The sequence below is a fragment of the Ranitomeya imitator genome, chromosome 2, assembly GCF_032444005.1.
Source record: "Ranitomeya imitator isolate aRanImi1 chromosome 2, aRanImi1.pri, whole genome shotgun sequence".
Taxonomy (NCBI): Eukaryota; Metazoa; Chordata; class Amphibia; order Anura; family Dendrobatidae; genus Ranitomeya; species Ranitomeya imitator.
Window position 1 is genome coordinate 757844324 of NC_091283.1, and position 25303 is coordinate 757869626.

The window sequence follows — 25303 nt, forward strand, 5'->3', positions numbered from 1 at the left end:
AGGAGCTGATTTCCAATTCAACACCAGGCTGCATGTTTCTTATACTAACTTATGAGCAACCTGATTGGCCTCAATGTCCTAACATGGCCTGCAGCATCTCCAAACTTTTCTCCCATCAAGTACATCTGGGACATCATTGGTCTGAAGGCGCAAAAGGAGCTGCCAGCAGCAGATTATGCTGATTTGTGTGCCCAAGTACATTCAGCATTGCAGGACATTCCTCAGACAACCATTAATAACCTCAGTGATAGCAGCTAAGATCTGTAAGTGGGGGATCTCTGCACGTGCTCATTCACTATACTGAATTTGAAACATTCTGAAAATGTTGCTTCCATCTTTTCATCTCATTATTATATGTCTATCAATCCGGTGATTTCCATAATTTCACTACTTTTTCTTCTTGGTGGTCAATATTGAAAAGAGTATATATGCTTTTTTTTTTTTGCTATTTTTGAAAAATGCATTTCAATCAAACTTTGGTTATGTTACCTTCACATGTTTATCTATGGCAGAGCATTGTATCAACCAATGCTATAGCGTTCTTGAGAAAATTAAAACAGAAAAGCACTTTTGGAATAGAAAGTGTGATCATTCAGGGCCATCAGCCTAAATTTACTATAAACTTACAGTAACACATAAATAAACCTCAATATCCATCACCTCTTGGTTGCACAAGGTGAGAATCTGCCAGTTGTTTTGCACGGTCCTTACATGGAAGAGGGGCTTTTCATTGCTAATTTTATTTAAAAAAATAAAAAATAAAAAAATATAAAATAAAATCTTAAAAATTTTAATTCAGAGATTTTATTATTCTTCAAAAGAAATTCCCTGGTGACCAATATATTGTAAATGAAAGGACTTTGTCAAACAACTACCCGTGCCTACATGTAAGTGTCCTAGAAGATTTCATTGTGTCACTGGATAGTGAAATAGACCACTAATCCCACTAGATGTTGACACTATCCTGCAAAACAAAACATTCAAACAACTGTATGTGTAACCAAGAACATAATCCTTCAGGTGCTCGGTCCATCAGCTGACAGGTGGCCATTTCTTCCTTGACAAAATGATACAAAGTATTCTGGGCCATTTCCTCACCGTGCCGCAGCATTTCACTTGTCACCGGTACTAGAAGAGCAGTACCGGGCTCAGGGACACAACTAATGACCTTGTCATCTCTTAACAGGTAACATGCCTGACCTTTTCCCAACACGGCACTCAGGAGCTGGGAGTCTTGTTTTTAGTTACTGGGTTATTTTAAAAAATAATGGTTTTACAAGGTGAGTGGTTTAACCAGTGATACTGTAGCCGGGAATGGTTATACATTTATTTTCACAATATTATTTGTACAGAGAAATATAAGAGAAAATATAAGACTTTTTTATTCATTGTCACAATATAAGAAATGTAACAACATAAAATGACACTGGCGGGTATATTTCCAGGATGTATATGCAGATATATTAACATTACATACGTCCTTCTGATGTTGGTTACATGGTGCATATAGGAGTGAAACCTTGAGCACTAGATCTTATGATAACTAAAATCAGGTATGGAGTCTCAAGGATCCTTCATTCTTAAAAGGGAACCAGTCAGCAGGATTGTGCTGAGTAAACTACAGACAGTGTCAGGTCGGCGCCGTTATATGGATTATTACAATGATACCTGGTGATGAAATCTGTCTTGTGGTTGTTTAACCACTTTCTACCAGCTGCCGGATTAGTATGTCAGCTGGCAGTATCCCCCGCTTTGATGTGGGCTCCGGCGGTGAGCCCACCTTAAAGCCGCGACATGTCAGCTGCTTTGAACAGCTGACATGTGCCAGCATTGGGCGCCAGCAGAATCGCGATCCACTCGCGCCTATTAACTAGTTAAATGTCACTGTCAAACTGACAGCGGCATTTAACAAGCGCCACTGGCCACCGGGCCGGAAATACCAGTGCATATCCAATATCAGTGCATTGCCATCACAACAACAGGCCTCCATGGTTGTTGATGCCAGATAGCTGTGAGCACCACCCTGTGCATCACCTCTATGTAGCAGAGGCGATCAGATTATGGCAGCTTCTAGCCTCCCATGGAGGCTATTGAAGTATGCCAAAATTTAACAAAATAATGTATTTAAAAAAATAAAAAACAAAGTTCAAATCACCCCCCTTTCACCCCAATCAAAAAAAAAAAAAAAAAAAAAATCAATCCTACACATCTGGTATCGCCGTGTTCAGAATCGCACGATCTATCAATTAAAAAAAAAGAAAGAAAAAATAATCTCCAGCATGGATCTTCTAAAAAGTCAATTTATTGAAAACACTTTAAAATGCAAACATTTGCAAAAAAGAGATGGGGGTCCAGGTGGTCAACGCCGACGCGTTTCGACCATCAGGTCTTAGTCATGGCATGAAAATGGGACCACAAAAAAAAAGAAAGGATTAACCCGATTGCTAAATGGCGCAGCGACATAAAAAAAAATCAGAAAGCCAGAATTAAGGTTTTTTTTGGTCGCCGCGACATTGCATTGAAATGGACGATCAAAAGAGCGTATCTGCACAAGAATGGTATACCGTAATTAAAAACGGCAGCTCAGCGCACAAAAAAATAAGTCCTCACCCAACCGGAGATCACGAAAAAATGGAGACGCTACGGGTATCGGAAAATTTCGGGTTTTTTTTTTTTTTGTTTTAGCAAACTTTGGAATTTCTTTTCACCACTTAGATAAAAGAGAACCTAGACTTGTTCAGTGTGTATGAACTCGTAATGACCTGGAGAATCATAATGGCAGGTCAGATTTAGCATTTAGTGAACCTAGCAAAAAAGCCAAACAAAAAACAAGTGTGGCATTGCACTCTTTTTGCAATTTCACCGCACGTGGATTTTTTTTCCCGTTTTCAAGTCGAGGACATGGTTAAAGCAATGGTGTCGTTAAAAAGTACAACTCGTCCCGCAAAAAACAAGCCCTCACTTGGCCATATTGATGGAAAAATGAAAAAAAGTTATGGCTCTGGGAAGAAGGGGAGCGAAAAAATGAAAAACCAAAAAAAGCTCCGGGGGTTAAGTGGTAATCCTTATTTTCAATTTTTAGTTAATGATATGCCCGTGCTCTGGGGTGGCCAATGGGGTCGCTGGGGGGAGTGTCTTCATGTGGTGCTCTAATTTGGAATTCATACTGAAGGCTTCTGACAGTCAACAACCCCAAGACGGATTTCATCCACCAAGGTATCATTTTAATCAGTATAACGGCGCTTACCTGACACTGCCTGTATGCTACTCAGCACAATCCTGCTGACAGGTTCCCTTTGAAGGGCAACCGTGCTTTTAAGTAACAAGTCCAGAGTGTAAACATGAGAAATAACATTATTTCTGACCAGATTTGTATTTTGTATTCTGACCGGATTTCCCCTCCCCATACTGTATCTATAAATGCAATTCAAAGTTTGCAAGGGGAAGAGATGAGCTGAAATGATCTCACCCAAAAACAGCACAGAGAGGAGCGTGCCTGCTCTTCACTCACTTTTTAGCTCAGACACAAGCTACAGCAGCATGCAGGGCATTATACAGCAGAGCTCAGCTGTCTTGATCTGAATCAAGCTCTGATGTGAGGTAAAACACTTGTTGGAGGCAGACAGAATAATAGTTTACAGAGCTCTCCGAGTTCCCATCTCTGCTGCTCACTCCTCCTTCCCCTCTATAGAATATAATGGACTGTGTCATAACACAACTTGCAGTCTTCCTCCTCTGAGCAATAATTAAGCGGGTTTTTCATAGCTTATGTTGCAAAACAAGCAAGCGAGCGTCCAAAAGTTACCAGTAATGCATGGAATGGAGCAAACGGAAGGTCAGGAAAACCAGGACGGGCCACACAGAGGCAGGAGATAGATTCTAGGAGGACAAATGGCACTCAGGCAGGGTCAGGAGGTCCTTCTCTGGTTTCAATAGGCCACTAGGAATGATTAATATTCAATTGCGGTGATAACTAGCACCCCGAATGATGACCTCACCCACGCACATCAGTTGTCAAGGCAACACAGTGTGATAGTCTGCAGATTAAAGGGGGACAGATATGTAATGGTCTCTGTGCTAGTGATCTCAGTATAGTATTCATTTCCGTTGCAAAATGGTTCGAATAACTTTTATATGTACTAAATATTATGACTGGATGTAAAGATGAAAACAAAAAATATTGCTAAATGTGTCCAAGTGTCCACAGCATTTCACTTGTCATCATAGTCTTTAGGCTGAAGGATGACAATTCCATCGAGTTCAACCTATAACCTAACAATGCTGATCAAGAGGACGGCATAAACCCCATGGATACCAATAAACCCAATATAAGGGCTTCACATAGGTCAATCAGACTAGTTCCCATCACAGAATCCAGCGCCCCTCACCTGTAATATTATATTTCACAAGAAAAGCATCTAGGCCTCCTTGTATTAAAGTGAATCAACAACTACATCATGTGTATATAAAATATATGTAATCAATTGTAAAAGACATTTCAGATTTCAAGTCACTTTTTCCCCTAAATGCAAGCAAGAAACCTATGTCATATTGAAGCTACTAGATGTTTAGTCACCTGGACACAGAATATGCACCCAAGTAAGCAGACAATTACTATTATTTTTTATTATTATACATTTTTTATAGCGCCATTTATTCCACGGCGCTTTACATGTGAATACGGGCAAATATAGACAAATACATTAAACATGAGCAAAAAACAAGGCACACAGGTACATAAGGACCCTGCCCGCAGGGCTCACTGTCTGCAGGGGATGGGTGAGGATACACAGGGAGAGGGTAGAGAATTGCCTCCACGCCATTCTGTCTGCTCAGCGACACCTCTATCATTTTGCCATCTTTGATTAATACCCAAGGAAAAGGTATTTCTATGTTGAGCTCAAAATAAATCGGACTTACACCATGCACTCAGTTTGAGAGAAAATAGAGGAGACATCCTGAAGGTCTCAAAAGCACAGTGCTTCAAGATCTCTTGTATTTCACAATGCACTGGGACTATAACACTTGGACATTCCCAAATGACCTTGGAAGGACCCAACTGGTCTCTAGTTACTTGAGGTGGAAACAAATGGATACATCATTTAGCTGTACAGGAATAATTACAAAGTTGTGTCAACAGATAACAGATTGATTGGGTTTTCCACTCTAAAGACATAAATGAATCTAGTATCAAGTAAATGTTACCTGGCTGAGAGGCCAAGAGGTCGACGCTGACAGATAAGCAGCAGCTTAGAAGCTGGAGAAATAGTATTGGAGCTAGGCTTTCCTAAAATGTAGCTGCTGGGCCGTTTGCTGGAACACTGCCTGCGTGGATGAATGGACACAAGCTGACAAATTGCTGTCTGTTTGCTCTTCTGCGGTGCTGATAGCTGAGATAATTGTTATATTTCCTGTGCCCGTCTCTCTCTTACGGGTTTCACCTGTCACTTTCTGCCTGATGATGAAGCTGCTGCTGTGCCCGCTTTCTTTCCTCACTCGGCGATGTCACTTCCAATGAAAATACTCAACTGCCTTAGAAAGGCTTCTTCATTTTCTCTTTGTGAACGAATGAAATAAACTTCTATTGTGTTAATAATGGACATATTGGAGATCTGAAACATTCTGTGTTTCTCCATACAAATAATATCTATCTCAGATTATGTGGGGGGAAAAAAGGTCTATCCAAAAAACATGTAAAGGGCTGGTCTCAAGATGCCGCTTCAGGAGCTCAACACTCCCAGCTCCTCCTCTGCTGTGCCGGGGCATGGTATGCTCTTGAATATTGACAACTCGCACCGGTGACATGGTGGCACTGCTGGTCTGTACAGTGCTCTCTTCTAGGTTGCTAGCAGAGGCAGCTTTCCACTGACCGCATGGGAGAAGCACTGAAGATGGCCGGATCCAGCCTGCTGTAGAGCCACGCGCAGGGTGGAAAGAACGCAGCCCGCTTGGGCAGCACGGTCCTTGCCTATATAACCTGGGCCTCCAGGGTGGCTGGTAAACTAAGCAATGAGCTGTACACTTAAAAAATAAATAAATAAAATCGCTCTGTTCTTAAGGGGTTAAGAGCAATGTTTCTCCTTTTCATTACGCAATTTTACCTATTTATGAACTTCAGACAACACCCTGAATAAGAACAGTTTTGGAGACACGAAGCACAAATGTAAAATAATGTACTATCAATCTTGAAGTGTGAACAGCTGAACTAAGGAAAATTCTGTTCTGTACTCAGCTGTGCCCGACACTCCCAAGGAGACTGAATGATGGAGCCGCACACCCGTGTGAGCTGCACGCCACGCTATTAACCAAGGGGACCACTGTTCTTATAAATCACTGGGGGGCGAGGGTTTACACCACCCTCAAAAAGGAACTCATCAATCAATCATAGTAAGGATACGAAATAAGTTTAGATTTTCAAACAACTACTTTAACCCCTCTAATAATAATTATCTTTACATTTATGTGGCGCCAACATATTCCGCAGCGCTTTACAGTTTGCACACATTATTATTGCTGTCCCTGATGGGGCTCACAATCTAAATTCCCTATCAGTATGTCTTTGGAACGTGAAAGGAAACCGGAGTTCCCGGAGGAAACCAACGCAAACACGAGAAGAACATACAAACTCCTTGCAGATGTTGTCCGAGGTGGGATTGGAACCCAGGACTACAGTGCTGCAAGGCTGCAGTGCTAACCACTGTGCCAATTTCCATTTTTGTGTCTTCATTTTTCCCTCCCCTTCTTCTCAAGAGCCATAACTTTTTTATTTATCTGTCCACACAGACATATGAGTGATTTGCTTTTTGTGGAACGAGTTTCATTTTTGAATGACACCATTCATTTTACCATATAGTGTACTGGAAAATGGAAAAAAAAATTCAAATGCGAAGAAATTGTGAAAAATCACAATGCTGACAATGTTTTTTTTTTTTTTTTGCCGATCGGGTTAATTATTTTTATATTTTGATAGATCTGACTTTGCTGAACACGGCGATACCGTTAATTGTGGAAAAGGGGGTGATTTGAACTTATGTTGTTTTTTTTTTTTAACTACAGCTCTGACAAAAATTAAGAGACCACCACATCAAAACCCTGTCATGGGCAGCCCAATCTCCAGACCTGAACCCCATTGAAAACCTCTGGAATGTAATCAAGAGGATGATGGATAGTCACAAGCCATCAAACAAAGAAAAACTGCTTAAATTTTTGAGCCAGAAGCAGTGTAAAAGAATGGTGGAAAGCATGCCAAGACGCATGAAAGCTGTGATTAAAAATCATAGTTAGTCCACAAAATACTGATTTCTCAACTCTTCCCGAGTTAAAACCAGGGCTATGGAGACAAATTCGTGGAGTCAGAGCCCATTTTGGTGGAGTTGGAGTTGGTATAAAATGGACTGACTCCTAAAATATATAATAAATTGAGTACAGTAGTTCAATGCATTTTTCATAAGCATTTGGGAAAGTTATGAAATGTCCTATAAATGTCTGTCCTATTCCTGATCTAAGGTCTAGACTTTTAGCTGAGATGAATCTGTGCTGCAGTTTATGTTCATGATAAGTAGTGAAGCTCCTCCTCTACAGATAAGGGGAAAAAATAAACACACAGGGAAGGAAAGCCTACATTCATCTCAGAAATTCTGGAGTAAACAGGAAAGCAGGATTAAGGAAGGTAAGTACTTCTTAAAGCATATCTAAACTTTCAATAAACTGTGCATAAATCAATAGTCCAGTATATGTTGTCTCTGTATGCTTGATGTTTTAGTTTGTTTTTCCTATTAGCTCATGTTTGGAGAAATTAGCTCTGAAGACTTATATAAACTATACATAGAATATAAGGGGAAAAACTGTTTTCTAACATCTCAAATTTGGAAACAGGATCAATGAGGACGTGTGTGTGTGTGTGTGTGTGTGTGTGTGTGTGTGTGTGTGTGTGTGTGTGTGTGTGTGTGTGTGTGTGTGTGTGTGTGTTCTGGAATGTGATTCAGCACAAACATGCTCCCTCCCGCCTCCCCTCTTCATAGACTGTGAAGACATATGATGTGAACCATTCAGTGAGCTTTACCCTGCTGAGACAAGCCTTGAGATTGGAAAGTTCAGAGTAAAGCCATCTAAGGCTACGTTCACATTTGCGTTGTGCGGTGCTGCGTCGGCGAGTCAACGCACAATGCAAACCAAAACGCATGCAAAACGCATTGTTTTGTGACGCATGCGTCCTTTTTTGGCATGATTTTGGACGCAAAAAAAATGCAACTTGCTGCGTCCTCTGTGCCCTGACGCGTGCGCCAAAAAAGACGCATGCGTCACAAAACGCAATGCAATGCATGTCCATGCGCCCCCATGTTAAATATAGGGGCGCCTGACGCATGCGTCGCCGCGGCTGCGCCCGACGCAGCCCGGCACAACGCAAATGTGAACGTAGCCTAACACATTTTACAAATTTTATACTTATCATCTGTTCTATTGATTTATGGAAATATTGTTTTATTTCCATCTCAAATTATACATTGCATGATTCCCTATTCTTGCAAGAATTACAATATACTTTTTTTTTACAGGACAAAATTATTTTGAGAGTGAATTTACATAATTACAAAATGTCTAAGAAGCATCTTATGAAGTCAGCTGTATTTGAGAATTTAACAGTGACTCAAGATAATAAACATTCTCTGTGTCAGTGCATAAGTGACCCAGATGAAAACAAATGCTGTGATGCCAAAATCAGTGCATACTCAGGCAGTGGTAAAAATACTCCTTCAAGAGCTTCCAATCTAAAAAGACATTTACAACGCTTCCACCCAGAAGTTTACAAAGCTGTGACTTAAAAAGATCACAGCAGCACTAAGAAACCAGAGACCAGCACTTCCCGCAAGGCAAAGAAGGAGCAAAGAGCGTCTCCGACATCAGTTACAAGATATTTTGTAAGTGACAAAGTTACTGTAACAATGACAGCAGATGTGTTTAAAAGACAGCTCATCGAGCTTGTTGTGAAGGACTGTGTACCATTATCATTATCTGCACGACCAGCTTTTACAGCTCTTAAGGTACCGTCACATTTAGCGACGCTGCAGTGATCTAGACAACGATCTCGATCGCTGCAGCGTCGCTGTGTGGTCGCTGGAGTGCCGTTTACCCTTGTTACCAGTGCTAATGTAAAAAAAAAAAACACTACATACTTACATTCCAGTGTCTGTCCCCCGGCGCTGTGCTTCTCTGCACTGTGTAAGTGCCGGCCGGAAAGCAGAGCACAGCGGTGACGTCACCGCTGTGCTTTCCGGCCACAGTGCAGAGAAGCACAGCGCCGGGGGACAGACACCGGAATGTAAGTATGTAGTGTTTGGGTTTTTTTTTACATTAGCATTAGCCGTTCCTTCATCCTCATCAGATGAGGAGTTTGATTTTGACAAGTATTTGGACGACATGGAGCAGGTAAAGCGTTGCTGCAGGGAAAAAGATTCCACTCCCATAGAAAACAGATTGACCATATTTCAACAAAATGTTTCACATGCTATCAAAGAAGTAGAAGAGTTCAATCGTTCATCAAAACTGACTGTGCACGAGGCAATTCCTTTATACCCTGAAATTGTTAGATATGTTGCCCATGTGGCTACTGCTTTTCCACCAACCCAAGTTAGTGCAAAGAAGTTATTCTATAGCCTTAAAATAATTAGATCAGATTTGAGGTCATCTATGAAGGAGGATCTGATGAAGGCGATACTATTTTTCAGAACAAATTCATACACTGCACAAATTCTATTCAGTATGTTTTTGTTGAAAACGTTTTTCCCCACTTACTGCAGAGTGTATAATAAATAGTAAATATGCAAATTAAAAATTTTGTTCTAAAGTTGCATTCCAATAAATATATTTTATGTTCTATTTAAATGGCTTGATTATTGTATCATAATGGTTAAAAGCCTGATGTTACCATTTTACCACAGTAAATTTATCACTTAAACTTAAACATGAGCCATGTATGAGGGAGTCGGTGTCATGGAAATTGAAGAGTCGGAGTTGGAGTCAGAGGTTTGGCTTACCGACTCCATAGCCCTGGTTAAAACATAAAACATTAGTGTTGTTGTTTCTAAATGATTATGAACTTGTTTTCTTTGCATTACTTGAGGTCTGAAAGCCCTGGGGGGGGGGGGGGGTTGTTTCTTTTTTTTATTATTATTTTTTTTTTAGTTTCGACCATTTTTCTTTGTCAGAAAAAAAATACAACATTCATTGCTTGAGAATTCGGAGACATGTCAGAAGTTTATAGAATAAAAGAACAATTTACATTTTATTTTTTCTACACACCTATTAATCGACTTTGAGATGCGATCATGTGATCGCCATGACCTGCCAGGCATGGTGTGGGCTCACCCAGTGAGCCCGATCCTTATATCCACATCTTCCTTGCATCTTACATGTACAGTGGATGTCATGAAAGGGTTAAAGTAAATCTTTTTTTTCATTAAAGCACCCTCTATTAAAGTCTCAATAAATAAAATCGCTAAATAAAAGAGTAGCCATTGATTTTCCAGCAATGTATTCCACATTGATCAAGGTGGTCCCTGCTGCACTCCTTACAAGTCCCTACACCCATGCTTTTCTTCCTCTGTGCCATGACTATTAGCAACTAGAAGCAACGAAGAGTGGTGGTGGTGGGAGACTCACTACTGAGAGGCACAGAAGCAGCCATCTGCAGACCGGACATAACTGCAAGAGAAGTATGCTGCCTTCCAGGTGCGATGATCAAGGATGTGACCGATAGGATACCAAAGCTCTTCAGCTCCAAGGACGTCCACCCATTTCTTCTGATACATGTTGGCACCAATGACACGGCAAGGAAGGACCTACCGACAATCTGCAAGGACTTTGAAGAGTTGGGGAAGAAAGTAAAGGAACTGGATGCACAGGTAGTTTTTTCTTCTATCCTTCCAGTAGACGGGCATGGCACCAGGAGATGGAACAGGATCCTTGATGCAAACAACTGGCTAAGACGATGGTGCAGACAACAAGGATTTGGATTCCTGGACCACGGTGTGAATTACTGGTATGATGGACTCCTCGCCAGAGACGGACTACACCTCAACAAACCTGGGAAACACACATTCGCCAGAAGACTCGCTACACTCATCAGGAGGGCGTTAAACTAGAAGAAGAGGGGACGGGAAGAAAAACATTAGACTCGAACAAAGACGACCCAGGAAAACATACTCAGAAGGGAGGTAAGAACATTTCTAAAACAATCCACAGTGAGGAGATTGGAACAAAACAAAATCCTCTAAACTGCATGCTCGCAAACGCCAGAAGCCTGACAAACAAGATGGAAGAACTAGAAGCAGAAATATCTACAGGTAACTTTGACATAGTGGGAATAACCGAGACATGGTTAGATGAAAGCTATGACTGGGCAGTTAACTTACAGGGTTACAGTCTGTTTAGAAAGGATCGTAAAAATCGGAGAGGAGGAGGGGTTTGTCTCTATGTAAAGTCTTGTCTAAAGTCCACTTTAAGGGAGGATATTAGCGAAGGGAATGAGGATGTCGAGTCCATATGGGTTGAAATTCATGGAGGGAAAAATGGTAACAAAATTCTCATTGGGGTCTGTTACAAACCCCCAAATATAACAGAAAGCATGGAAAGTCTACTTCTAAAGCAGATAGATGAAGCTGCAACCCATAATGAGGTCCTGGTTATGGGGGACTTTAACTACCCGGATATTAACTGGGAAACAGAAACCTGTGAAACCCATAAAGGCAACAGGTTTCTGCTAATAACCAAGAAAAATTATCTTTCACAATTGGTGCAGAATCCAACCAGAGGAGCAGCACTTTTAGACCTAATACTATCTAATAGACCTGACAGAATAACAAATCTGCAGGTGGTTGGGCATTTAGGAAATAGCGACCACAATATTGTACAGTTTCACCTGTCTTTCACTAGGGGGACTTGTCAGGGAGTCACAAAAACACTGAACTTTAGGAAGGCAAAGTTTGACCAGCTTAGAGATGCCCTTAATCTGGTAGACTGGGACAATATCCTCAGAAATGAGAATACAGATAATAAATGGGAAATGTTTAAGAACATCCTAAATAGGCAGTGTAAGCGGTTTATACCTTGTGGGAATAAAAGGACTAGAAATAGGAAAAACCCAATGTGGCTAAACAAAGAAGTAAGACAGGCAATTAACAGTAAAAAGAAAGCATTTGCACTACTAAAGCAGGATGGCACCATTGAAGCTCTAAAAAACTATAGGGAGAAAAATACTTTATCTAAAAAACTAATTAAAGCTGCCAAAAAGGAAACAGAGAAGCACATTGCTAAGGAGAGTAAAACTAATCCCAAACTGTTCTTCAACTATATCAATAGTAAAAGAATAAAAACTGAAAATGTAGGCCCCTTAAAAAATAGTGAGGAAAGAATGGTTGTAGATGACGAGGAAAAAGCTAACATATTAAACACCTTCTTCTCCACGGTATTCACGGTGGAAAATGAAATGCTAGGTGAAATCCCAAGAAACAATGAAAACCCTATATTAAGGGTCACCAATCTAACCCAAGAAGAGGTGCGAAACCGGCTAAATAAGATTAAAATAGATAAATCTCCGGGTCCGGATGGCATACACCCACGAGTACTAAGAGAACTAAGTAATGTAATAGATAAACCATTATTTCTTATTTTTAGGGACTCTATAGCGACAGGGTCTGTTCCGCAGGACTGGCGCATAGCAAATGTGGTGCCAATATTCAAAAAGGGCTCTAAAAGTGAACCTGGAAATTATAGGCCAGTAAGTCTAACCTCTATTGTTGGTAAAATATTTGAAGGGTTTCTGAGGGATGTTATTCTGGATTATCTCAATGAGAATAACTGTTTAACTCCATATCAGCATGGGTTTATGAGAAATCGCTCCTGTCAAACCAATCTAATCAGTTTTTATGAAGAGGTAAGCTATAGGCTGGACCACGGTGAGTCATTGGACGTGGTATATCTCGATTTTTCCAAAGCGTTTGATACCGTGCCGCACAAGAGGTTGGTACACAAAATGAGAATGCTTGGTCTGGGGGAAAATGTGTGTAAATGGGTTAGTAACTGGCTTAGTGATAGAAAGCAGAGGGTGGTTATAAATGGTATAGTCTCTAACTGGGTCGCTGTGACCAGTGGGGTACCGCAGGGGTCAGTATTGGGACCTGTTCTCTTCAACATAATAATAATAATAATCTTTATTTTTATATAGCGCTAACATATTCCGCAGCGCTTTACAGTTTGCACACATTATTATCACTGTCCCCGATGGGGCTCACAATCTAAATTCCCTATCAGTATGTCTTTGGAATGTGGGAGGAAACCGGAGTACCCGGAGGAAACCCACGCAAACACGGAGAGAACATACAAACTCTTTGCAGATGTTGTCCTGGGTGGGATTTGAACCCAGGACTCCAGCGCTGCAAGGCTGCTGTGCTATCCTCTGCGCCACCGTGCTGCCCTCGTACCAGGGTAAACATCGGGTCACCAAGCGCGGCCCTGCGCTCAGTAACCCGATGTTTACCCTGGTTACCCGGGGACCTCGGGAAAGTTGGTCGCTGGAGAGCCGTCTGTGTGACAGCTCTCCAGCGACCAAACAGCGACGCTGCAGCATATTCATTAATGATCTGGTAGAAGGTTTACACAGTAAAATATCGATATTTGCAGATGATACAAAACTATGTAAAGCAGTTAATACAAGAGAAGATAGTATTCTGCTACAGATGGATCTGGATAAGTTGGAAACTTGGGCTGAAAGGTGGCAGATGAGGTTTAACAATGATAAATGTAAGGTTATACACATGGGAAGAGGGAATCAATATCACCATTACACACTGAACGGGAAACCACTGGGTAAATCTGACAGGGAGAAGGACTTGGGGATCCTAGTTAATGATAAACTTACCTGGAGCAGCCAGTGCCAGGCAGCAGCTGCCAAGGCAAACAGGATCATGGGGTGCATTAAAAGAGGTCTGGATACACATGATGAGAGCATTATACTGCCTCTGTACAAATCCCTAGTTAGACCGCACATGGAGTACTGTGTCCAGTTTTGGGCACCGGTGCTCAGGAAGGATATAATGGAACTAGAGAGAGTACAAAAGAGGGCAACAAAATTAATAAAGGGGATGGGAGAACTACAATATCCAGATAGATTAGCGAAATTAGGATTATTTAGTCTAGAAAAAAGACGACTGAGGGGCGATCTAATAACCATGTATAAGTATATAAGGGGACAATACAAATATCTTGCTGAGGATCTGTTTATACCAAGGAAGGTGACGGGCACAAGGGGGCATTCTTTGCGTCTGGAGGAGAGAAGGTTTTTCCACCAACTTAGAAGAGGATTCTTTACTGTTAGGGCAGTGAGAATCTGGAATTGCTTGTCTGAGGAGGTGGTGATGGCGAACTCAGTCGAGGGGTTCAAGAGAGGCCTGGATGTCTTCCTGGAGCAGAACAATATTGTATCATACAATTATTAGGTTCTGTAGAAGGACGTAGATCTGGGGATTTATTATGATGGAATATAGGCTGAACTGGATGGACAAATGTCTTTTTTCGGCCTTACTAACTATGTTACTATGTTACTATGTTACTATTAGCGTAAGCCATGGCTGTTAGGTAAAACCAACATAGATTGAAGATAATCTGTGACAGTAATCCAAGGATTACCCTTGGATTTTTGCAGTGAACCGACATACAGATTTGCCTACGGATTATCTTTAGTGTAGTTTTTTTTCCCAGAGAATGTGAATAGGTCATAGAAAGGCATATTCACCTGCGCTGGCGGTGTCAGCTCCTAGAAGAGCACTCCACCGTCATATCAATGGAAGGGTTACGAAACGTGTAGATTTGAAGAAATCCCATTTGGGGAATAACTAAGAGCGGTTACATACAGTTTACTCATCAGTGTCTAGCACTCACTTTCTGGCTGTTTCTCGTTGGGCGTTATGGATCTCACAAAATCTTGAGGAGTCATAAAGACTTCTGCTTCTCCAGACTCATGGATGACTTTCAACGTTGCAAAATACCGGAAAATCTTGTCTGGAGTCGAATAGGCTCGAATCCGATTTTCATATTCCATCACCTGATACGAAAAAGAAAAGACATGAAACCCAGAAGCCAATCTCTAGTTCTTCTATATTTCTTTATTTAGTTCAAAATATAAGATCCATTTATATTGCATTCTTTATTACTTTTGGAAGATTTGTGCACAGAAAGTACCGTAAAACCCAAATATGCAACTGTATGCCACACTGCTAAAGGGGTTGTCTGGTTGTATCATATCGATCTATTCACAAGATAGGTCATCTCTATCAGAGCAGGCAGATCCAACACCAATCAGCTATTATTTGATCGGATCATCCTGGAGGTAAAGACTCTGAATGGAGCTACAAACAGGAGCACAGCTCCATCTAATGTGTAGCAACTGCTGCTTGGTACTGCAGAACAACTTCTATTCTTCTCTCTTTTTTTGCCTATTTCCACCTAATTTTTATTGAAGTCTTTACAATACAATACAATAAAATACTAACAGAAGAGAGGGAAGAAGGTGGGGTAAGGAAGGAGGAGAGGATTAGGAAGGGGAAGAATTTGGAACTACTAGGGAAATGGGGAAAATAACTACTAAGGTTCTGCTGGTAAATTTGCCCGATATGACCAATTGAATTTCAAACAGAAAATCAAGTACGGTACTACTATTCTTTTGAACAGGAGCTATTCAGCAGCAGCCATCAGTGACCCAATACATATAGAATAGAGCCATGTATTAAAGCTCCGTTCCAATGGCTGCCGGAGCAAATAACAGCTTACATGGGAGTGCTGAATCTCAGATCTCCACCAATCTAATATTGTTAACCTATGGATAGGTCATCGATGTGATGTGACCAGACAATCCCTTTAACTGTGCCACCAATAGTGTCAGTGTGGTATGTTTCTTTGTAGTGCGACACTACACTAATAACTTCAGCTCTGTACAGCTGAAAAAAAAGAAAGGGGTGCAAGCATACTCAAAAGGGAAACTTCACGTCACAGATGAATTCGGACGTATATAAAATAAAACTGGGGGAATTCATCATGCCCAGTCTTGATCAAAAGTCTTCTGGAGCAAGATGCCACAAATTTATAACAAGCCACATCTCAATAAACAAAGGGCAGCTTCCAGCTTTGTAGGAACAAACAAAAAAATCATACAAAGTAAAAATATCACATAAAATATATAAATTTGTGAGAAATGAGAATAAACCCTAAGGCTATGTTCACACTTTGCATTTTTGTTGCTTTTTAATGCAAATTTTAAGCTGCATTTTACAGTACCAGCAAAAGCTGAGACTTCAGAAATCTCATGCACATACTTTTTTTTTTTATCACTGACAATTGAAAAACTAGTGTTTTTTTTTTTTTTTTTAACTGCAGCATGTCACTTCTTTCAGCGTTTTTTTCACCCATAGAAAAAAAATAAGTGCAAAAAAAAAGCAATTATCAGGTTTTGCTGCGTTTTTAGTGAAAATAAAGCAGGTACAGCAATATGTGATTTTCCCAAGTTTAAACCATAATGTCTGGCCTCCTCACCTTTAGAATGGCAGATAGGTACAGTTTAATTATTTAATTAAATTAGTGATATGTGTAACGTAAACATTGGCTGATCAAGGAGTGAGTTTGAACAATACCCCACTAACTCAAGGGCTGACCAAAGTGTGAAAGTAAACTGTGTCCTACATATTCAATGATCTGCTAATGTCTTAGGTAAACTATTCCCGACAAATTACCCGACAACTACCCCTGCTGTCACATTTGCAATTGTGTATTTTTTCATAAACTCATTTCTTTTTTAAAGGTCTTTATTGGGAATTTAACTTTTAACCGGGTAGGTAAGGCAAGGAAGGGACAGAGGGGAAAGGGAGGGATATGGAGGTGGGAAAAGTAAACCCCTATAGTAATAGGGGGGAGAGGCAATCATATAATACTTTGGCATAAAATGACATAGTTGAATATGCATGTAAATTTGGTGACATGAAGTAACGTAGTGGGCTAAGAGATTGACATACCTAAAAAGAATTAAGTAAGATACATATTGCTAAGTGTACATTAGTATAGATGATATCGGATGATTATATCAACTGTGAAGCTGCGTGGAAGGATGTAGTAGGCTGTGAAATAACAGAAGTAATGCTACATGTGAAATAGTTTTAACCCCTTAGCGACCGCCGATACGCCTTTTAACGGCGGCCGCTAAGGGTACTTAAACCACAGCGCCGTTAATTAACGGCGCTGTGGAAAAAGTGAATAGCGACCCCCAGAGTCGGATTTTCTCCGGGGTCTCGGCTGCCGGGGGTAGCCGAGACCCCAGAGAACATGATTCGGGGGGTTTTTAACCCACCCCGCATTTGCGATCGCCGGTAATTAACCGTTTACCGGCGATCGCAAAAAAAAAAAAAAAACGCAATCTCTTTTTAATTTCTCTGTCCTCCGATGTGATCGCACATCGGAGGACAGAGAAAAGGGGTCCCAGGTAGCCCCCCAATACTCACCTATCTCCCCCGATGCTCCTCGTGTCTCCCGGTGGGCGCCGCCATCTTCAAAATGGCGGGCGCATGCGCAGTGCGCCCGCCGGCCGGCCCCGCGAGAATCTTTGGGGTCTCGGCTGCCGGGGGTAGCCGAGACCCCAAAGAGCATGATCGGGGTCGGTTTTACCGACCCCTGTTTTGCGATCGCCGGTAATTAACTGTTTACCGGCGACCGCAAAAAAAAAAAAAAAGTAAAGTGTAATTCTCTGTCCTCTGATGTGATCGCACATCAGAGGACAGAGAAATAGGGGTATTCGGGGACCCTATCATACTCACCTGTGTCCCTGGATCCTCTTGCTGCTCCTCCTGGCCGCCGGCAGAAGAAAATGGCGGGCGCATGCGCAGTGCGCCCGCCATCTGTCTCCATCTGCCGGCCGGCAGGAGAACAGCAGTTGGGGCTAAAATTAGGGTTAGGGGTAGGGTTAGGGGTAGGGTTAGGGGTAGGGCTAGGGGTAGGGCTAGGGCTAGGGCTAGGGGTAGGGCTAGGGCTAGGGTTAGGGCTAGGGTTAGGGCTAGGGTTAGGGCTAGGGTTAGGGCTAGGGTTAGGGCTAGGGTTAGGGCTAGGGTTAGGGCTAGGGTTGGGGCTAAATTTAGGGTTAGGGTTGGGGCTAAATTTAGGGTTAGGGTTGGGGCTAAATTTAGGGTTAGGCTTCTTTCACACTTACGTCGGTACGGGGCCGTCGCAATGCGTCGGCCCGACATACCGACGCACGTTGTGAAAATTGTGCACAACGTGGGCAGCAGCTGTAGTTTTTCAACGCATCCGCTGCCCAATCTATGTCCTGGGGAGGAGGGGGCGGAGTTACGGCCACGCATGTGCGGTCAGAAATGGCGGATGCGACGTACAAAAAAAAGGTTCATTGAACTTTTTTTGTGACGACGGTCCGCCAAAACACAACTGATCCAGTGCACGACGGACGCGACGTGTGGCCATCCGTCACGATCCGTCGGCAATACAAGTCTATGGGCAAAAAACGCATCCTGCGGGCACATTTGCAGGATCCGTTTCTTGTCCAAAACGACGGATTGCGACGGATGCCAAACAACGCAAGTGTGAAAGTAGCCTTAGGGCTAGGGTTAGGGTTGGGGCTAAAGCTAGGGCTAGGGTTGGGGCTAAAGTTAGGGTTAGAGCTGGGATTAGGGTTAGGGTTTGGATTAGGGTTGGTATTAGGGTTAGGGTTGGCATTAGGGTTACGCTTGGGATTAGGGTTAGGTTTGGGATTAGGTTTAAGGTTAGGGTTGTGATTAGGGGTGTATTGGGATTAGGGTTAGGTTTGAGGTTAGGGTTGAGATTAGGATTAGGGGTGTGTTGGATTTAGGGTTTTGATTAGGGTTATGGTTAGGGTTGACATTAGGGTTGTTTTGGGGTAAGGGTTGTGATTATGGTTAGGGTTAGTGATTAGGATTATGGATCAGGTTGGGATTAGGGTTAGGGGTGTGTTGGGGTTAGGGTTGGAGCTAGAATTGGGGGGTTTCCACTGTTTAGGTACATCAGGGGGTCTCAAAACACGACAGCCAATTTTGCGCTCAAAAAGTCAAATGGTGCTCCCTCCCTTCTGAGCTCTGCCGTGCGCCCAAACAGTGGGTTACCCCCACATATGGGGCATCAGCGTACTCGGGATAAATTGGACAACAACTTCTGGGGTCCAATTTCTCTTGTTACCCTTGTGAAAATATAAACTTGGGGGCTACAATATCTTTTTTGTGAAAAAAAAAAATATTTTTTATTTTCACGACTCTGCATTCTAAACTTCTGTGAAGCACTTGGGCATTCAAAGTTCTCACCACACTTCTAGATAAGTTCCTTGGGGGGTCTAGTTTCCAAAATGGGGTCACTTGTGGGGGGTTACTACAGTTTAGGTACATCAGGGGCTCTGCAATCGCAACATAATGCCCACAGACCATTCTATCAAAGTCTGCATTCCAAAAAGGCACTCCTTCCCTTCCGAGCTCTGCCGTGCGCCCAAACAGTGGTTTACCCCCACATATGGCGCATCAGCGTACTCGGGATAAATTGGACAACAACTATTGCAGTCCAATTTCTCCTGTTACCCTTGTGAAAATAAAAACTTGGGGGCTACAATATCTTTTTTGTGGAAAAAATTTTTTTTTTTTATTTTCACGACTCTGCATTCTAAACTTCTGTGAAGCACTTGGGCATTCAAGGTTCTCACCACACATCTAGATAAGTTCCATGGGGGGTCTAGTTTCCAAAATGGGGTCACTTGTGGGGGATTTCTACTGTTTAGGCACATCAGGGGCTCTCCAAACGAGACATGGCGTCCGATCTCAATTCCAGCCAATTCTACATTGAAAAAGTAAAACGGCACTCTTTCTCTTCCAAGCTCTGCGGTGCGCCCAAACAGTGGTTTACCCCCACATATTGGGTATCGACATACTCAGGAGAAATTGCACAACAACTTTAGTGGTCTAATTTCTCCTGTTACCCTTGTGAAAATAAAAATTTGTGGGCAAAAAATCATTTTTGTAGAAAAAAATGCAATTTTTTTTTTTTCACGGCTCTACGTTATAAACTTCTGTGAAGCACATGGGGGTTCAAAGTGCTCGCCACACATCTAGATAAGTTCCTTAAGGGGTCTAGTTTCCAAAATGGTGTCACTTGTTGGGGGTTTCCACTGTTTAGGCACATCAGGGGTTCTCCAAACGCGACATGGCGTCCGATCTCAATTCCAGCCAATTCTGCATTGAAAAAGTCAAACGGCGCTCCTTCACTTCTAAGTTCTGCGGTGCGCCCAAAAAGTGGTTTACCCCCACATATGGGGTATTGGCGTATTCAGGAGAAATTGCATAACAAAATTTATGGTTACATTTCTGTTTTTACACTTGTGAAAATAAAAAAAATGGTTCTGAATTAAGATGTTTGCAAAAAAAAGTTAAATGTTCATTTTTTCCTTCCACATTGTTTCAGTTCCTGTGAAGCACGTAAAGGGTTAATAAACTTCTTGAATGTGGTTTTGAGAACCTTGAGGGGTGTAGTTTTTAGAATGGCGTCACTTCATTATTTTCTATCATATAGACCCCTCAAAATGACTTCAAATGTGATGTGGTCCCTAAAAAAAAATGGTGTTGTAAAAATGAGAAATTGCTGGTCAACTTTTAACCCTTATAACTCCCTAACAAAAAAAAAAATTTTGTTTCCAAAATTGTGCTGATGTAAAGTAGACATGTGGGAAATGTTATTTATTAACTATTTTTCATGACATATCTCTCTGATTTAAGGGCATAAAAATACAAAGTTTGAAAATTGCAAAATTTTAAAAATTTTCGCCATATTTCCGTTTTTTTCATAAATAATCGCAAGTAATATCAAAGAAATGCTACCACTAACATGAAGTACAATATGTCACGAAAAAACAATCTCAGAATCAGCGGGATCCGTTGAAGCGTTCCAGAGTTATAACCTCATAAAGTGACAGTGGTCAGAATTGCAAAAATTGGCCTGGTCATGAAGTACCAAATTTGCTCTGTCACTAAGGGGTTAAAACAGCAGCTGAAGCTATATGAAGTGCCTGTCAAGTCCAGACAATCTCAGACGGCCCTCAGACTTTGTTGGGCGAAATGTTCGGTTCAAATCACATGCTGTGACGTGGATTATATGGAGAAGAAAAGAGAAATATTCCTCAAGATCTTCAACAAAAGTTTGGTTTGAGTTTGGAAGTGGAGTCAGAAGAAGGCCCGCGAGGATTTATACCCGCACGATTCAGGAAGACCGCTGCCTCCTCCGGAGAAGAGAAGGTGCGCCATTTTGCCGCAAAGAAGAATCTCAGATTAGAGAACTGGTACCAATTATACCGTATTCCAGCCTGTTTCAGTCTATGGGTAGTGTGCTGAAACATTCTTCGTTTTTGTAAGGTGTCCCTACACAGATCTCTGTAGAATATCAAGAGGCCGTACCGAGAAGAGAGGAACCTTGGTTCCCTTGCGATGTCAAGCAATGAGTCTCTTAACCAGTTAGGATAAAATGAGACAATAACATCTGCAGCTATATTTTACCACTAAATAATTTGATCAATTGCCCTTTTTTACAAAATGGTTTTATGGTATCACATGTCTTGCTTTGGTGGTATAACACCTTTATTGTTCATACTTCCATGGTGAAAGCAAAGATGAACTTTGGGATCCTGAAAAACACAGCAAAACAAGCCTTTTTGTAAGCAGCTTTTTTTTTTTTTTTTTTTTTACAGCCAAGAGCAAGTTTGGAGTGCAGAAAGAAATGCTGCAAAAACACCACATGTGAACATAGACTTACATATCTAAACACACTCAACAAAACAAGAGGTGTATGATTGTGCTCCATGAGCATGCATGCCCTCTAACAGCAATGGATGCTGGACTTTGCAACAAACTAAACAATCTATTTTTATTTTTTCTCTGGAGTGTTCTATTGTAATTTTAATACAGTACAATGTGCATAGCACGACACGCTAGTTTTTTATTATGTTATGCGTATTACATTCACATATTGAAATCAATACACAAAAGGCATATGCATGGTGTAGCAAATACAATGCATAAAGCATACCGCAATAAACATGGAACAAGTGAAATGGCTTTGAAACAAATTAATATAAAAATCCTGCAGAATGTTCTTTCCACAGAATGTAATTTCAGCCTAAGATTTATCTGGAATTTTCCTGTTTCTATCAACAGCCTTACAATGTAAAGTAACTCGAGAGCATAAACCAGAATGACTGCATTTTCAATCTCCATTCTTAAGATACGATGATTATGTACTGCAGCAAGGAAGAGTATGGGGCCATTTATGCTTCTCTTAGATGACGCGTCTTATAATTGTACAGCTGACCCTTCAGAACAGAATAATACCGCTATAAGAGACTAGAAGAGGCTATTCAAGCTCTCATTCTTCAATTCACCATAATTCAAACAAACATTTAGATGTACATTAGAATAATGACTATGTCAATGCATTCAACTAAAATAAAAAAGCATTTGCAAACTCTTCCTGTCGCAGACAGATTTTTAGGGGTTTTTTAACCACCCTTTTGCAAAATTATTTTAAGTTTTTCATCAACACTGCCATACAAGGGTTTGCTTTTATTGGAAGAGTTCTAGCTTTGAACGGCATTATTCACTTTTCCATATAATGAACAAAAAACAACCCTCATTCAAAAAAAGATTACCGCACACTCTAGACTGGTAAGATGCAAAAGGTGTATGCCAATTTTATTGAAGAAAACAAAAAAAAAAAAGAAGTGGTTGCCACATTCATATTCATTTGAAATAGACAAAAACCCGACGTTTCGACCCTCCCAGGTCTTACTCATGGGGTTACTCAAGTCCTTTGACATAGATGCATAATAGTGGCAGTGGTAGGGGGTGTACGGCCGATCCCTTGTTAAGGCACAACCTGACTTACCGGGTCTCCCCCCAGGACATCGCAGCAAGGCGCGGGATGCGCCGCTAATCCTCCCAGGGACCCTTTTCAGACCCACTAGGTGTCTAACGGCCCTCACCACCCAGATTCTGTGCTCCCAGGACACTTCTGCCCGGACTGGCTTTATTATAAGGTTGTGCCTTAACAAGGGATCGGTCGTACACCCCCTACCACTGCCACTATTATGCATCTATGTCAAAGGACTTGAGTAACCCCATGAGTAAGACCCGGGAGGGTCGAAACGTCGGTTTTTTGTCTATTTCAAATGAATATGAATGTGGCAACCACTTCTCTTTTGTTTTGTTTTCTTCAATAAAATTGGCATACACCTTTTGCATCTTACCAGTCTAGAGTGTGCGGTAATCTTTTTTGAATGATTGACTTGACCTCACGGTCAGTTTACCAGCACCTCCTTGTCCCTGACCTGAGTGCACACCATATTCCTTGTCTAAAAAACAACCCTCTACATAACCAATACCACCATTCTTTGTGGGATTAAAATTACCCAGCAACAAGATATTCCAGGTCAGCATAGTTACAACATTTTTAGTTTGACAAAAAACATGTTGAAGACTCCCCAAATGTATGAAGGAAGGTGCTGTGATCAAGGGAGAACAAAATTTAACTTTTTTTGCCATCAAGGTGAATGTATTTTCTAGCACCAAGACAACAGTTCATCACCGCAAGAACACTATTCCCAGAGTGAAACATGATAGTGGCAGTTTCATGCTGTGGGGATGTCTCTCATAGTAACATAGTTATTAAGGTTGAAGGACGACTATAAGTCCAGCTAGTTCAACCCATAGCCTAACCTAACATGCCCTAACATGTTGATCCAGAGGAAGGCAAAAAAAAACCCACGTGGCAAAGAGTAAGCTCCACATTGGGGAAAACATTTTCTTACAGAGACTCCACATATGGCAAATCAGACTAGTTCCCTGGATCAACGCCCTATCAAGGAATCTAGTGTATATATCCTGTAACAATATACTTTTCAAGAAAGGCATCCAGTCCCCTCTTACATTTAAGTTATGAATCACTCATTACAACATCATACGGCAGAGAGTTCCATAGTCTCACTGCTCTTACAGTTAGGGTACGTGTCCACGTTCAGGACGGCCGGCGGTTTTGGCAGAGAGGCCAACTCGCTCCGCCCAAAGCCCCGCCCCCTTCTGGAGACACGATGATGCCGGATGTGTTCATTGCACACATCCGGAATCATCGTACCCCACACATAGGACCCTGTGTTACACCTTGCGGCGGCGCAGCGCCGCCGCAAGGTAAAAGGACATGCTGCGATCTAAAAAGACGCGCCACATGTCCGGAATCGCAGAGCCGCCGGATGCGTGTTACCACGCATAGTGGAGACAGGATTTCATGAAATCCCCTCCACTATGCTGTAACATCTGGACGCTGCGAGTTTGACGCTGCGTATCTATGCAGCGTCAAACACGCAGCGTTTCCTGAAGATGTAAACATACCCTTAAAGAATCTGCGTCTGTTATTATGCTTAAACCTTCTTTCCTCCAGACGTAGAGGATGCCCCCTTGTCCCTTTCTCAGGTCTACGATTAAAAAGATCATCAGAAACGTCTTTGTACTGTCCCCTCATATATTTATACATTAAAATAAGATCACCGCTTAGCTTTCATTTTTCCAAACTAAATAGCCCCAAGTGTAATAACCTATCTTGGTATTGCAGACCCCCCAGTCCTCTATAACCTTGGTCGCTCTTCTCTGCACCCGCTCCAGTTCAGCTATCTCTTCTTATAAACCGGAGACCAGAACTGTGCACAGTATTCTAAGTGTGATCGAACTAGTGACTTGTATAGAGGTAAAATTATGTTCTCCTCATGAGCATCTATGCCTCTTTTAATGCATCCCATTATTTTATTTGCCTTTGTAGCAGCTGCCCGACACTGGCCACTAAATGTGAGTTTGTCATCCACCCATACTCCCAGGTCTTTTTCATTGATTGTTTTGCCCAGAGTTTTAGAATTAAGCACATAGTTATACATCTTATTACTTCTACCCAAGTGCATGACCTTACATTTATCCCCATTAAAGCTCATTTGCCATTTATCAGCCCAAGCTTCTAGTTTACATAAATCATCCGGTAATATAAAATTGTCCTCCTCTGTATTGATTACCCTGCAGAGTTTAGTGTCATCTGCAAATATTGAAATTCTACTCTGAATGCCCCCTACAAGATCATTAATAAATATGTTAAAAAGGAGGGCCCAATACTGACCCCTGTGATATCCCACTGCTAACCGTGACCCAATTCGAGTGTGCTCCATTAATAACCACCC

General features: G+C 41.6%; 1 protein-coding gene across 1 annotated transcript in view; it reads right to left on the reverse strand.

Moving 5' to 3' along the window:
• MICU1 (mitochondrial calcium uptake 1) overlaps window positions 1–25303 on the reverse strand; it is a 263538-nt gene that overhangs the window by 187451 nt on the left and 50784 nt on the right. The window contains exon 4 of the mRNA XM_069753326.1: window positions 14935–15097. Within this exon, the coding sequence (XP_069609427.1) occupies window positions 14935–15097 (163 nt within the window). The remainder of the gene's footprint in view (window positions 1–14934; window positions 15098–25303) is intronic.